The 16,476-nt window shown below is 34.7% G+C and overlaps 1 protein-coding gene across 3 annotated transcripts in view; it reads right to left on the minus strand.

The window, feature by feature from the left end:
• ANKIB1 (ankyrin repeat and IBR domain containing 1) overlaps positions 1–16,476 on the minus strand; it is a 145,200-nt gene that overhangs the window by 79,062 nt on the left and 49,662 nt on the right. For all 3 annotated transcript variants that reach the window (XM_015066513.3, XM_015066512.3, XM_053218469.1), the window contains 2 exons: positions 11,813–12,091; positions 2,183–2,483 (listed from right to left, as the gene is read on the minus strand). In XM_015066513.3, the coding sequence (XP_014921999.2) occupies positions 2,183–2,483; positions 11,813–12,000 (489 nt within the window). In that variant the 5' untranslated portion in view covers positions 12,001–12,091. The remainder of the gene's footprint in view (positions 1–2,182; positions 2,484–11,812; positions 12,092–16,476) is intronic.

A 16,476-nucleotide genomic window follows, 5' to 3' on the forward strand; every position in this document is an offset into this window, starting at 1 on the left:
CAATCTCATCAATAATGATGAGTCACTGTAGCAGAGATTCTTTCATAGGAGGTGGGCACAGAACAATACACAAAAAGGTTTGTATAAAAAGTCAAAAAGGTTTGTATAAAAAGGAATTCAGGGCACCTGCATGGCTCAGTTAGTTAAGCATCAGACTCTTGGTTTTGGCTCAGGTCATGATCTCACAGTTCATGGGTCTGAGTCCCGTGTTGCGCTCTGCGTGGAAAGTGTGGAGCCTGCTTGGGATTCTCTATCTCTTCTCTCTCTGCTCTCTCTCTGTCTCAAAATAAATTAAATAAACTAAAAAAAATTCAAGTCTCAGGAATTCTACTGATAGCACCACCATCCCCAAATCCTAGGATATCCTTCCACCATGCTATAAATCAGTGTTAGAAAGCACTGCCTAAAAAAATAGTCTCAGGTTAAATGACTGTCACTAACTTGCTAGTGGGCAAAGGTGACACAATCTTAAGAGACAAAATAGCAAAGATTCTAAAAGATTTATTGATTTATTGATTTATATTTATTTTTGATGTTTTTAAATGTTTTATTTATTTTTCAGAGACACACACACACACACACACACACACACACACACACACACACACAGAATTCAAAGCAGGCTCCAAGCTCCAAGCTGTCACCATAGAATCCGATGTGGGGCTCAAACCCACAAGCTGGGAGATCATGACCTGAGCCAAAGTCAGATGCTTAACCGACTGAGCCACCCAGCACTCCTAACTAAAAGATTTTTTTAAAGTTTGTTTGTTTGTTTGTTTGTTTTGAAAGAGAGTGTGAGTGGGGAAGGGGCAGAGAGAGAGAGGGAAAGAGAGAACCCCAAGAAGCCTCTGTGCTGTCAGCATGGAGCCCAGTGCTGGGCTCAACCTCATGAACCGTGAGATGATGACCTGACCTGAAATCAAGAGTCAGATGCTTAACCGACTAAACCAAGGCGCCCCAAAGATTCTAAAAAATTAACCGGTATCACAAATAATACCAATAAATAAAACATAAGATCAGAAGTATATATTTATAAAGTGTATATAAAAATATATATTTAAATAGATATGAATATATATTTAAATATACAAATTTATATATATTTATATTTTATATATTTATATTTATATCTATTTAAATATATATATTTATATATGTAAGTATATACTTATATATATACAAATATATATATATATATATTTAAAGAAACACTAAATTTTCAGATATGTATTTCAATCTGATTAGGATCATTGCTTTTCCATCAAAGATCTACATTTTTGGTAACATAGATATTCTGTGATCCAATCTATAATGATCCCCACTCACACTTGAATATATCTACAAAAGAACTTTTATGAGTTATGTACAGATTGACATGAATGTAGCTGAGAAAAACCCATTCTGTTGTATGTATAGTAGTGATGATACTATAAAGAGTAATGATTTCTTAGCTAAGATCCTGTATTATATGGCTGATTTTACCTAAGCCTGTTGTTATATATGAAATATATATATGGAAAAATTCAAATGCAATATAGTCTTCAGGAGCACATTAACATTAATGAAGATTAAACAGAAAATCAGCACATTTTAAATTACAAATGTTTTGGGGCACAGAGCCTGCTTGAGAGAGGGGGATTCTCTCTGCTCCTCCCCAGCTTACATACTGCACACCCCCCAAAATAAACATTTAAAAAATACAAAAATAAATTACAAATGTTTTTTTAAAAGACTGAAATAAATATATTCATTAATATTTATCCCTTGCTTAGGGAACTGATCAATTCTAGATAATACAGCTGTAAGTGACACTTGCTAAGATGTGCCACATCTAATATGTATAAACTGGTTTCTAAAAATCAACGCAAAAGTAGAACATATCTCTACTAAAGCTGTTGCTCTCAGTGACAGGGTTTAATTGATGACTGTTATCTTCTGGGATGTTAGCCAATTTTTAACTGCTCTTGATTCCATTTTATTCCCAAGGTAGACTTGTTTATGGATTTGTTTTTAATCTTTCTCTAAAATAAGGGAATGAGTTTATTTAAAATGGGTCCAGATTCTTGTAAACCACAAAGCAGACAAAAAGGACTAGTTAAAGTAACTGTTAAGCAAAACAAGCTCTGATTATTACGTATTACCAAATACACAACTTTTAGAGTATTAGAAAACAAAGTTTTACCTCTACACAGGTTTTCATCCCTGAGGCAGCAGCATAGTGTAGGGGTGTGTTTTTTTTGTTATCAACAGCATCAATAGCTGCTCTCTCATATTCGCCTTGGTCAAGTTTTGCTCCTTTCCATCTTAAGATCATCTGCAGACAATCTGCTCTTCTGAAATCATCTTCTGCTGGGCGTGCTAAGCGAGGATGAAGGGCTCCTTCAGATATCATAATTTGAGGTCCCATACACAACAAATGCATAGATGTTTCATTGTGCACATTCCTTTTATTTGGATTTCCATCTCTACCAAAAAGAAAAGTCCTAAAATGGTAAAGAAAAAATGAAAACCAGTTTCTTTCTATCTTGAAATAAGAACACACAGAAGATAAATTTAAAAGATAAACTCTATTCCTAAGATGTTAATAAAATGTCTATTGAAGTACTGTTTTACAATAAGCTAAATGACTAATTCTTACAGTTATAAAAACTCCATTCTAGAACAAAATACTAAAAGAAAGCAAGCTGAATATCTTTATGGTATTGGCTAATAAAAGAAGAGGGATAGGAAGAGGAAAAGGAATGAAAAATGAAGAAGTGAAGAAAAAAGGGAAGACAAGAAAAAAGGAAGGGGAGGAAGAAAGAAAGCAACAGAAAGGGCCATGTATAGACTAATATGTCAATTACATAGATGCTTTAGGGTACACTCTTACACATTTCACAGCAACTTTTTTCTCTTTATTATTCTTCCCTATTTCTCTCAGGTACATCTTTACTTAGTAAGGATGGTGGCAATGAATATAAGTACAGCGAGTAATGCATAAGTCTAATTTTTAGACCTAGGAAAAATTTTTCTACTTGATAGTCATTGGCTAGCCTTTGAAAGAATAAGATATATATTTGTGCAGTGTAATACTGTTTGAGGAGAATAAGTTGTGGTTAGTCCTAGAAGACCAAGATCTGATTCCACAGTGATAGCCTTTACCAATGACAGGTCTAGGTGAGCTCCCTTAACTAATGCCAAACCTAGACCTGACAGTTATGCCTATTTCCCTGATACATCTTTGTACTAGGATCATAGGATTAATAACTGAGCCAATTTAGTGGCTATAATAGGATATTGGAAAATAGGGTGGGAAAAACAGCTGCAATATAGTCAGCCTATATGAGAAAACACACAAATGCATTATGAAATGGGCATATAAGTCCCATAACTGATGATGAATGCCTACATTTACTGTGGAGGGCTGATAACATTTGCATTTCTATGCCCAAGTCCAGAATAGCAATGGGAGGGTAGCAGAGCCAAACTCTAACCCCTAGTTACAGTTGGGTTGCTTTTAGGTTAGTTTCAGCTTAGACATATGGGTCTGATTGAAAAAACTGACCATAAAGGAACTAGGATGGACTCTTCAATTTGAATGAGTTAGCCAAGCTGGGAAGCTCTTATGAGAAAAAGGCTGAGTAAGAAGAGGTCCTATATATCATTTAGTCTCTCTTTCAGTTTATTCAGGAGACCTCAGGTCCTCATCAACACGGAAAATTTAATGCAAGTTGGAAGGAGGTCAGTTGATACAGAGAGATCTCTTTCTCTTATTAAAAATCTCTAGGTCCTCCCCAATATAGAGAAGAGGCAGATCATTTTGCAAATGTTCTCATATCCAATCTGCCAGACTCTGATTAATCAAACAAAAAAGTTTATTATTCTGAAGTTAAAATATTAAAATAGCTTCTTTATACGTATTTACTCAGGAAAGGTTCTTAAATTTATTAGACATAGTACCACACCTCTATAAACATTCTGTGTTGAAACTATAAATGGGGATAGGAAAGGCTAGATAAAATGTGGCTTACACAGAACCCTACAGAATCTGAATTTTATTTTCTAAATAAATTTTTAAGAAATGAATTTTTTGTTGTGAATTAAATGCTTCTTAGAAAAGGTTTTAATTTTGAATATACTTTTAGAATATCATTTTAATTTTAGTTATCCACTAGAATCACACTATATAATTCAACCATTATAAATACATATTATCAATTGTTGACATGGGGAAAATATTGTATGTTTTCCTTTTTTTTTTTTTTAAACTTATAAGCAATATTATGGTCATATATACAAACAAAACTACCCATGTTCCTGCCTCCCTAAAACATGTGTTAGAATTATTCTGTATACTTGGGGCACCTGGGTGGCTCAGTTGGTGGCATCCGACTTTGGCTCAGGTCATTATCTCACAGTTTGTGGGTTCAAGCCCCTCATCAGGCTCTGTGCCGACAGCTTACAGCCTGGAGCCTGCTTCAGACTCTGTGTCTCCCTCTGTCTCTACCCTTCCCCCGCTTGTGCTCTGTCTCTCTCAAAAATAAACAAACTTAAAAAAAGATTTTTTTAAAGAATTCTGTATTCTCTTCTAGTTTGAGGTATAGTATATGTGCTGCCGAAGCAAGCACTAGTTTGAGGTATAAACATTCATAGCTAGACTTCATAATTTTTTATTGTGTAGAATACTAAGATTTATGTTTCCCATTTCTCCTATAACCAGACATTTAAGTGATGCCAAAGTTTTTCTATTTAAAGTAACACTGTGTTGAATGTCATTGTTCCTATAGATATTTATTTCTTATAAGTAATTTCCTTTAGGATAAATTTTCAGAAGTAGATTTACCTAGTCAGAAGATATGAACCATGTATTAGTTGTTAATGAGCTATTTATTATGTAACTTGCCCAAGATCACATAGCTTAAAAATGACAGAATTGGGATCAGAGCCTGGCAGTCTATATTACATGTCATGTTCTTGACCACTCTATTACACTGCTGGCTTGAGAGATCTACAGTGCTGTCTTGAGAGATCCCCAATGCTGTGTCACCAGTCTAGATCATAAGAGTAATATATATTCAATTCATCTGTCAAAATTATAGCAAGAAACTGCTGTGACACTGTACTGAGGATTTCAGGAAGAACAGGATATAGACCCTGCCTTAGAATCCCCACTTCAATATGACTCTAATCTTATCAATGCGTTGAAATGGCCCTCGTCACATCACCAGGAATTTCCTAAGAACTAAATTTATCATCACTGTCCTTCTCAAATATCTCTTTTTTCTTTTTTCTTTTAAATTTATTTATTTAAACTCAAGTTAGTTATCATACAGTGTAATACTGGTTTCAGGAGTAGAACCCAGGAATTCATCACTTACATATAACACCCAGTGCTCATCCCAACCAGTGTTTTCCTTAATGCCCATCCCAACTCAACTCTCTTCCAGTAACCCTCATTTTGTTCTCTGTCTTTAAGAGTCTTTTATGCTTTGCTTCCCTCTCTATTTTTATCAAATTTTTCTTAAACATTTTTTTAGCACTTCTCTTTACCCATGATGATAGCTCTACTTCCTAACCCCTTATTGGAAGCAAATTCAGTTCTTGAATCCATTTTCTTCTTCATATAACCTCCTTCCTTCAGAGAGCAAATCTGTTCTCAAAGCCATCTATTTTTCAATGGTTTCTGTGAATATGTTTTGAAATGGTAAAGTATTATCAGAACCCAAATGATAGACAATGGTGGTGGAATCACAGTTTTTTTTTTTAATTAATTTATTTATTTTGAGACAGACATAGTGCAAGGAGGGGAGAGACAGAGAGAGAAGGAGAGAATCCCAAGCAGGCTCCATGGAGCCCAATACTGGGCTTGATCTCAGGAACCGTGAGATCATGACTGGAGCCGAAATCAAGGGCTGAAGGCTTAACCAACTGAGCCACCCAGGTGCCCTGGAATCATGGTTCTCTTAAAGGGCTTCTATTATTACTTTTGTGATATTTGTTAATGCTCTACCATCGTGTCTGATTTCTTATCTGACCTCTAGACCATATTCTAACTCTTTATAGGCTCCTTTCTTCTGCATATTCCACTATCATCTCATATTCAACTCATCTCCCTCCAAAATAATAGTCAGCCCTGCCAGGGCCTCAATTTCTTGCCATTAACATTCTTATTCTCCAGTCGCTAACATGTATATATTCCCTTCAGTTCCTTTTAAACCTTCTCTTTCATGCAACAAGTATTTATTGAGCAGTTGTAACTTGGCAGGTATTATTCTAAAACCTAGGCATATTGTGAAGAAAACAAATTAAGTCCCTGTCCTTATGGGGTTTGCAGGCAAGGAGGGGTAGGAGAGGAGAACTTCAATCCATTTAATTCATTAAAAGAACTTAACTCCTAAAATACAAGAGTCAAAAAATAGAAATCAACAATTAGAAACTCTTTTCATTCTCAAAGCTTGATATTAATGTATGTTCTAATAAAGGTCTTAGGTTTTATTTACCCCATAAGATAGTCCCCTTTTATTTCCAAAGAAGCAAAAGAGGCTACTCTCTAAAATCTAAGGAACAGCATAATTCCCATTTTATACATGACTTTCCAGAAGATAGAACTAAAAAGTTATATATCCCAACTAGGACACACTGACACACTGACTGCAAAGTCTAACAGTCTTTTTGCTATATTAAGTAGTAGCTATTTATGAATATGGATTTAGTTTCTCATGAAGAAGGCAATGTGGTATGGTATAAGGTAAATACAGAGAATTTGGGTTCAGAGAGATATGGAGCTCCTAAACTGTAAACTACCCTTCTTTAACCTTATTATTCTGCCTAAGAAGAGAGGAAATTTATGCCTGCTGTTGCAGGTACCATAAAACTAAAGGAAATGGTGATAAAACCAAAGTCTTATTCCACATAGAGGCTTTATTTACTTTCTGGCTGCTAGGTCCTTGACTAAATATATCTACCTTTGTCTATCCATATATATTTTATGGGTTAGGAATCTAGCCAAGCTGAGCCTAGGGTATATACTGAAGCCAGCAGACAGGTACTCCAGATTAAATGAGGCATCATGAGAAAATAATGGCCATCAATTTGTCAGAAAGTCTACAAGGTTAAATACAGTGAAATATTTGAAGCTTTTTAACCACAAATAATTGAAACAGACTTGCTATTTTATTTAATATTGATGAGTAAATGCTATTTATCTTTATTCTATATGACAGTGCTAAGAAGAGTAATTTCTTGGGGCACCTGGGTGGCTCAGTTGGTTGAGTGTCTAACTTTTTTTTTTTTGAGAGAGAGGGCACAAGCGAGCAAGGGGCAGAGAGACAGAATCCCATGAGGGGCAGTCCCACAAAGGGCAGAGAGTGGTAGAGAAAGAAAGAGACAGAGACAGAGAGAGAGAGAGAAGCAGGGCTTGTGTTTTACCCGAAGTAGGGCTTGTGCTCACCTGATGTGGGACTGGAACTCACGAACTGTGATACCATGACCTGAAATGAGGTCAGATGCTTAATGACTGAGCCACCCAGATGCCCAAGTGTCAAGTGCTGGACTCTTAATTTCAGCTCAGGTCACAATCTCACAGTTCATGGGATCAAGCCATGCATTGGGCTCCACGCTGACAGCGCTAAGCCTGTTTGGGATTCTCTCTCTCCCTCTCTCTCTCAAAATAAATAAATATTTAAAAATTAAAAAAAAAAGAAAGATATTTAAAAATATTTATTCATAAAAAACCATTACACAGTAAACATTCTTAACATCCTAAAATGAAAAAAAATATTTAAAAAATTAAGCAAGAGGAATGGCATTGTTTTACATGTTTATAAATTTTTTTTAATGTCTAGCTAACAGAAGACAAACTCATAGTATTCTATCTGTTGTGATACGTTACTTTGGTTCAAAGCATATGAAGAAAATCTAGCCTTTATATAGTTAGAAAAGTAGTATTCTAAAATGCCTTTTCAGATAACGTGAATATTCATATTTGATACAATACCAGAAATTTAACAAGTGGCCACTTCTTAGATTATTTGTAATGTAAAACCTGAAATCATATCAATGACTTTTTGTACTCTGTTACATTAAAAGCTATTGGTCTACCTTGCACTTTGAATAAATCTTTTACCCATGCATAATTTAAAAAAATCATATACTATCTTTTGAAAAATACTGGTTCACTGAGTTATACAGATCTTCTAGATATTGTCACTTTTCACCATACAATACTAAGGAAAATCACGTTATCACACTGCCAATCTTATAATAAAAGTCTTTAAGTACTGGGAAGCTGCCAAGCTAAAGACAGTGATACAAGTTTTTTAAATTTGAATATTCACCTGAAAGCTCAAATTTTATAATTTTCAACAAATACTGTCAGCTTCTCTTTGAACTGAAAAGCTCACATAATTCATTTTCAAGAAAATGTGAACCAAGTATCTCTGAATGGTCTGAATAACCATCATTTTTGTTGTGGTTAGTTTAAAATAGTGTTTCATGAAAAAAGCTGTGGTTGCAGCTTGCAACTCAAACAACAGTACAAGTGTTCTTATTCAAAGCTATCATGATACTTCAGTATGCAGAGCTGCTTCAGGCACTCTTCCCATCTGCCACATGGAATATTAAGATGTGTACTGAAGGATGGAGATTAATTAAAAATAATAATTTTTACTGCTTCATCAAGGACACTTCTAAGGGAAATGCTTGGCCTTTCTTTTCTAAAAACAGCAAGTGGCTAGCAGTAATGAATACAATGATTGCTAGTTAAGGTTGGGTGCCACTGTTTTAATTCATCTACAGGCATCAGCAGTTTTAGCCTCCAGTTTTTGTGTTTTCACTGCAAACGTCAACACGGTGAAAAGGGCAAATACACTTTAGCATTAGTACAAAAATAGATTTGACCACATGTACCTCCTAAGAGTCTCAAGATCCAGGAGTCCTCAGAACACACTTAAGAATTACTACATTAGATAATTTTCTTAATAGTGTTTTCCAATTTTAGAACGTATATTTGTAAATTACACTATAAACGGTTAAAAACCATTTTGCTACTTGTTTTTTATGTTAAAATATACACATTATTTTAGTAATAACATGTAAATATATTTTAGCTTAGTATTCCAAGCAAGTTTTAATTAATCATGTAACAAGACTTGATACTAAATATTATTGTAGTGTTCAATGTTAGGAAGCTAATGCAATACAACAGTTCTGTAATCTCAATATAAATATTTAACTTCAAAAAAAGAAAGCTTTAATAGATTAAGCATTCAATAGCTAATCTACTGAGAACATTACCAAGTGTCTAGCACTGTATTTACAATCTTTAAAATGAAGTGGAGAAAATGAGTTTAATAATAAGATGGTTTAAAATCTAAGTTGTAGGAATTTCAGAAAACAAAAAATACTGCAGGTCAGAGTAGTTGTAGATAAATTAATGAAAAAGGCAGAAACCAAGTTAGGACTTAAAGGAGAGGGAATTAGAGAAGAAAGAAAACATTGGAGAATCAAGGAACAACAGGAATAAAGTGAAGGGGGTAGCATTTGTAAAGGTGGGGAGAGTACAAAGGAAGTCAATCAACTAGTCCCAATGATGAGAGCATGCTAGAGAGTAATGAGATTGGGTAGAATGAGGGCAGAGTCAAAAGAGCTTTGGAAGCCAAAGAGAATAATGCAGACAATAGGGTATTGTTACAGTTTTGTTATGACAGAAAAATATTAAAAAGGATACAATTGAGCAAGATTAATCTGGCCACGAGATTACGACAAGAAAAGATTTGCAAAAAGAACATTTAGGAATCAGGTAATTTCAATATTGGGAGCACTAGTTGATAAGAGTGAGCTAAGTCTGGGGCAATGGGAATAGAAAGAAATGAATTCCAGAGATAAGACTTTGTGAACTTCATATCAGCAGCAGGTTAGGTAAAGGAGAAGAGTAAATCAAGGATGATTTGAAGATATTTAGGGTTACAGAGATGAGAAGTAATAACATTACTGAATACATATTGTATCCTAGGCAGCATGACAGACGTATAACACATTAATTAAATTGTCCCACAGCTGTATGTAATAGCAATCTATTTTACAGATAAGGGAACTAAAGCCCAGAGTGATGAAGTAACTTCCCTTGATAATAAGTGGCTTAGGCAGCCCTGACACATAGGTTTATCTAACTGGAGAGATAAAAGGCTATCACAATGGTTAAACAGCCTGAAGCCTACAAGTCATTTGCCTAGGCAATTAGCTTTGTCACTTACAAGCTGCTAGAGACCTGACAAGTTGCTTAATCTTTGTTCCTGTTTTCTCACCTCTAAAATACAGACAGCAAACTACTTCACAGAGGTGTAATAAAGATTAAATGAGATAATGCATGGAGACACTGTTAATAGTGCCTAGAAAATAGTAAGCACTCAATACATTTGCTATTATCATATCAGCACAATATACTAGTGTCATTAACAGAGAGAAAACCCAGTTTGGGAAGAAAAAACATAAAATTCCAAACAAGAGGAGTTGGAGGTGGCTTCTTTAAAGTTAACATTTTCTTTTCTTTTTTTTTTTTTTTTTTTGAGAGAGGGGGTGCAAGTGAGCAAGGGGCAGAGACAGAGGGAGAGAGAGAGAGAATCCTATGCACTATCAGTGTGGAGCCTGAAGCAGGGCTTGAATTCACCCCATGCGGGGCTCGAGCTCACCCTATGCAGGACTCAAACTCAGAAACCATGAGATCATGACCTGAGCCGAAGTCAGAGCCACCCTGGAGCCCCATAAAAATATTTTCTTGTGTGATTTTATAAAACTGTTGTTTACTTTGTATAAGATACTATGCTAGATGCTAAAAGTACAAAGAAGGAAGGTAGATAAAAGGGTAATTTAGGTAGAGAGAAGACAGACAAATTATAAAGTACAATGATACACTATATACCAAATAAGCAATACATACAAACAAAAAAAGCCCCAGAAGTTAAAAAAAAAAAAAAAAAAAAAAAGACTGCGGTTCCCTTGCCAGGCTAAGATAGATAAAGCCTGCACAGGACCTTGGAGGAAGGATAAGACTTAGATAAGAAAGAGAAAGCTGAGAAGAGTAAGGAAGGAGATCTGTCAGGAGAGCAGCATGCACAGGGCAAACAGCTCACATGACATGTTTCAGAGAAACCAAAAGGAGCAGCTTAATGTGAACAACAATTTGCATTAAAAGATACATTAAAAAGGTTGAAAGTTTTTTTTATCAGTTCTAAAGAGCTTTGAATACTGCTTTATGGACTGTATTTCACTATGTAAGCAAAGAAGCGTCTCTTTAGTTTTCTAGCATCAGACTTCTCTAGCTACATATCTACTTCTAAAAACACTAAATTTGTTTTAGAACTACCATCCTCTGCGTCTTTCATTTTATAAGCTAGCACATATAAAATACGATCATACTCAAATACGATCATGACTAGATGAGGCAAATGCATCTGTTCTGTCACCTTAAACTAGCTAATCAGAGCTTATAACTTTGCCGTAGGCACCATTTTTTGACAGCTGGTAAGTACTTTTCTAGAATTGAAATGCTATAAATTAAACACTAAATTATTACCAAGATATCATGCCATGAAACATACTGAGGATCTAAATAAATTTATAGCCACAAGAATATGTGAACCAACCTCACTATTAGAACTTCTGGTCTAATTTAGGCATGATAAAAAAATCATAATAACTTTAGCATTATCAGTTTTAAAAGTTTATTAGAATACCATAAAACATGCACATATGCACATATATATTTTCAAAGATCAAGGATTTTTTTTCCCTTTCACTAATTTATTATTAATTGGTTTACAGTATTACTTACCCTAGTATTCTATTCATTCCATGTCTAGCAGCATAGTGTAACGGAGTATTGTGCTGGTAGGGCTCTCCATAAGATATATTTGGATCAAGGGATTCTTTTAGCTGAGGGTTGTTTTCATATATTTGGCAGGCCAGGTTTTCATCACCATTGATAAGTGCTTTACGGAATTTGGTGGTTGTATTTCCCATGTTTTCTTTTGTTTTTTTTTGATAGGCAGTGGCACTTTTTTCCTTCCCCGTTCAGCCACTTCTTAAATGTTTCTGCAACATGTTTCACATTCTAATGGAAGAAAAAATCATCAAATTAGATTGTGAAGCAGTACCCTAAAGAAACAATAACACAATTAGGAACACTAATAAAACATAGGAAGCATATACAAGAGAACAAAATAAATTACATTTTGCCAAATTCATCTTAACAGCCAAAAAAACTCAAATTTTTAACATTGCTCAAATTAAGTTCTTGTTAAACTGTACCATTTACCCGCACAAAAACTTTAAGGCTGCACTTTGTACTATGAAGGTTATTGTACTATGAAGGTTATCTACATATATGAGACTTTCAATTTTCCTCTTCACATAGGCAGGAAATAACTTGACTGAATTTTATGATTGCATACACTTAAATCTCTGTATAAATTATGTATAAGATGACTCGGCCAATTTTTGGGAGAGTAAAAAAATGTAGGAAATTTTGCTCATACATGAACTTCAGAATAGGTGTTAAGTTATAATAAAAAAACACACAGTACTTGGCTAGCATGCTCAATAAATGCTAGTTTTGCTCCATTCCAATAAATCTTCCTTCCTTCCATCCTTCCTTTCTTTCAGTTATTTATTTTGAGAGAGAGAGAGAAGAGGAGGGGAAAGGGAGGGGAGGGGAGGGGAGGGGAGGGGAGGGGAGCGGAGGGGAGGGGAGGGGAGAGGAGGGGAGGGGAGGGGAGGGGAGGGGAGGGGAGAGGAGAGGAGAGGAGAGGAGAGGAGAGGAGAGGAGAGGAGAGGAGAGGAGAGGAGAGGAGAGGAGAGGAGAGAGAAAATCCCAAGTAGGCTCCGTGCTATCAGCACAGAGACTGGTGCAAACACACAATGTGTGAGAGATCATAACCTGACCTAAAATCAAGAGTTGGATGTTTAACGGACTGAGCCAACCAGGAGCTCCTCCAACAAATGTTTCTGAATCTATTCTTGAACTATGATCAAAATTAGTGATAAAGGAAATAGCTATGTGAAGGCAGGTATGAAATAAAAGGACTCTTCAAAGAACGATCAGTGTAGATGGAGTTGAGGGTATCTAGTATTGAATTCACAGAAGATAAAAAATGAAAATAGGTTGGGGCCAACTAAGAAACTTATACTTTAATCTGTAAAGAATGGGTAATTAAAGGCTTTTATGCATGGCAGTGATACAATTATTTTATGCTTTAGAAAATTAACCATTGGGACAGCGTAGAAGACTGGAAGGAGAAAAATTAGAGGCAGAATACAGAGTCCATCATGTTACCCATTAACTCAGTGAGCGGTAGGCTGGACATTAAAACATAGCTTTTAAAAAAATTTGAAAACAATATGTACTTGTTCAATACAAGTTTTATATAGGGTAGTAACAGTTTCAACATAATACAAATTAACAGACTAAAAAACAAATGAGTTATTTTAAAAGCTTGCTACAAAACAGAGGCTCTCCACCTTGGCTATACATTGAATAACATGGAGAACCTCAGGGTCCCAACAGCCAAGCTACACTCCAGACTAATTAAATCAGTTTCTAGGGGGTGGCACACAGGCACTGGTATTTCAGCTTCCTTGGGTGACTTCAATGTGCACACACTACTGTAAAAAAACTCCTAACTCCGTCTAGGCAAATGGTTACATCTGAGAATGTAGATGAAGGTGAACAGGCAGGATAAGACATATACTAAACCTATTTTAGAGACAGGTGTTGACTACTGACTATAGCAGCAGTGGCACACATCTATACTTAATGAAGTCACCATTTGCGTCTTTTAAGGGCTCTTTGTTATTGACATTTTTACTTTAAATATGCAAATACATACGCATAGTAGGATGAATAAAGAAAACCAAAAGATAACTGGAAGATAACCACAATTAGCATTTTGATATATAACTACCCTATTTATAATGTATGCAAATGTGTCTTATGCATAACATATACACTATAAATATTTATATACATAAACTGGATCACACTACATAATTAAAAAATTTTCATTTAATTTTCCAGAAGGTTGATGAACTAACTTTAGACTAACGTACTACTCTTTTATCATTTCATCTAGAATAAAGAAAATCCCTCCCAAAGACAGTCTTCTACTTATCGTAATAAACTATAGACACTTTGGAGATTTTTCAGGGACACCTAGTATTTTTTTCTTTTGTTTTTCATAAAATCTAGGAGCCATGTGTTTATTCTCAGTGAAATAATTTGTGTTTTGTTGTATTGCTTCAAGCACTTTAAGGATTTATTATTTTTAATGAGAACTCCATTCAGTTTACTGTATATTTCAATCTATAACCAAATATAAAATATATCATGTAGATTCTAAGCGTCTTACCTAAAGGATTTGAAAACATACAGTTGTTTAGTCTTACCTTTCTTCCCTGTTAGAATGTAGCTCAAATTATAAACATTTTTGGAGTTTGGATTAGATTAATAAACAACATATTTTCTTTGATTTACATTATACTTTAGCTAATATTCTATAAGAAAAGTAAATTCTATCCAAGATGTGAAAAAAAGAAATATCTAAGAAAGCAATGTTATCTTGGAGTAATTATTTGAAATAACAGGATACTTAAAAAAAAAAAATAATTCTCTAAATGTGCACTGAACATTACTGTCACTGATGGTGAAAAGCATAATGGCATCTCTAAATCTTTTTGTGGTTCTCAGTTATTTTAAGGTCTGTTTCATTTTTTTAATTTGAGTTCAATAAACCTGAAAGTCAGCAGGAAATGCGTCACTTAAAATTCATAGCTCCATTAGCTCAGATTATTCTCATGTCTTATCTAGAAATTTACCAGATGTATCCTTTAACTTTTTCATAGCCACAGCTAGTATAACCTGAAGTGACTGTTTCCTCTGAATCAAACTCTTAAATAATATGCTCCCAACTCCAAGATAAATTTATGTATAGAGTTTCATGAAGCAGGTGATAGATTACCAAAGAGGTGAAAATAATTCCTTATTTGGGGGTTTTAAGTTTTACAGGAAAATCTATACAAAGTTTCAACTGTCAGTGGTAGAATACAGCATCTGATAAGTATTTAATGAAAAAAGTAAGAAAAATATAGACTATCAATGGACTCTAGAAAGCTTTCTCCAATTCCTGATTAATTTAACTGTGAGGAGCTCCATAACTCTTGCTTTAAATCTTTGTCTCTCAACTTCTGTTTTCATAGGTTAATAACCTGCAACAAAAATTCAAGGGCACTTAAATTAATAAACTATTACCAGAAGTCTTTTATAGAATATGAAGTTCTTCAGAAATAACTTTCTCTTAACTTATCTGTTTCCACACAAGTAAATTATTTTTAAAGTCATAATTACAGATTAAAATTGTTGACCTAAATGAAGTAATTGGCTTCCATTCTTCACTTACCTAGAAGAAAACCCATTACATACATACACACACAAACACATTCATTCACCATCTACCCCCAATTCATCTTTCTTCAACTGTCTGCCATATTGATAAGAATAACAATTGTAAATCTACAACTAAACGTGTCTTTAGCCAGAATAGAAACAAATAGAAAGTTTATTCAAACAGTAAGTCCCAACCTCATTCCACTCTAGGTTGAGAGATGATTCGAGAAAGCTCTACACCCAGAGAAATGGATTGCCATTGCAATAATACTTACCGAGAAGGAGAGGATGGTTTAAGAACTGACTCTAAGAGAACTTTCAAAGGACAAGGTAAAAAAAGAAAAAGAAAAAAGAAATAAGGATAGGAGAAAAAAAGCCGGGAAAAGTCAATATACTACAGCAGACAAAAACCACGTGGACAAATAATATATTAAGCTATCAACTCTGTTCATTCACCATTCAACAAGCACTATTAAACTGTAGTTATTTTCATTTGTCACTATGCATCAGAATCACCTCAAGAGGTGATTTCAAGTGGTCTAGGGAGCACAAGGCCAGAAAAGAATTTTAAAAGCTTCCTAGTTGATCAAACCCTGCAGGTCAGAGCTGAGGACCATGGACTCATTCTGAAATCATGCCAAACCATAGGTACTAGAAAGCAGTGTGATGGCATGGAAAGTGTAGGAGTTAGAAAGACTTGTGTTCAAATTCTATTTTTATATTACCAACTAACTTAACTTTTGAGTTGTTTCTTCATCCATAAACCAGTAGTATTAACATCTACTTTCTTCAGCCAACTAAAATAAATGACCAAACATAAGCATCATTGTACCTATGGAATTTATATTCTAGTGGGAGTAGAGGAGATAAACATTGTAAGGCTTTGATTTTATTCTGTGTCCAACAGGAAGCCATTACAGGTTTTGAGCTACATCTTTCTCAGGGTTTAGCATTTTTAGAAAAATGCAATCATGGTTTATCCATGTTGACAAATTAATCAATAGTTCAATCATTATTATTGCTGAGTAGTATTCAATTGCAAGGATGTACCACTAATA

Source organism: Acinonyx jubatus, chromosome A2, assembly GCF_027475565.1.
Source record: "Acinonyx jubatus isolate Ajub_Pintada_27869175 chromosome A2, VMU_Ajub_asm_v1.0, whole genome shotgun sequence".
Taxonomy (NCBI): domain Eukaryota; kingdom Metazoa; phylum Chordata; class Mammalia; order Carnivora; family Felidae; genus Acinonyx; species Acinonyx jubatus.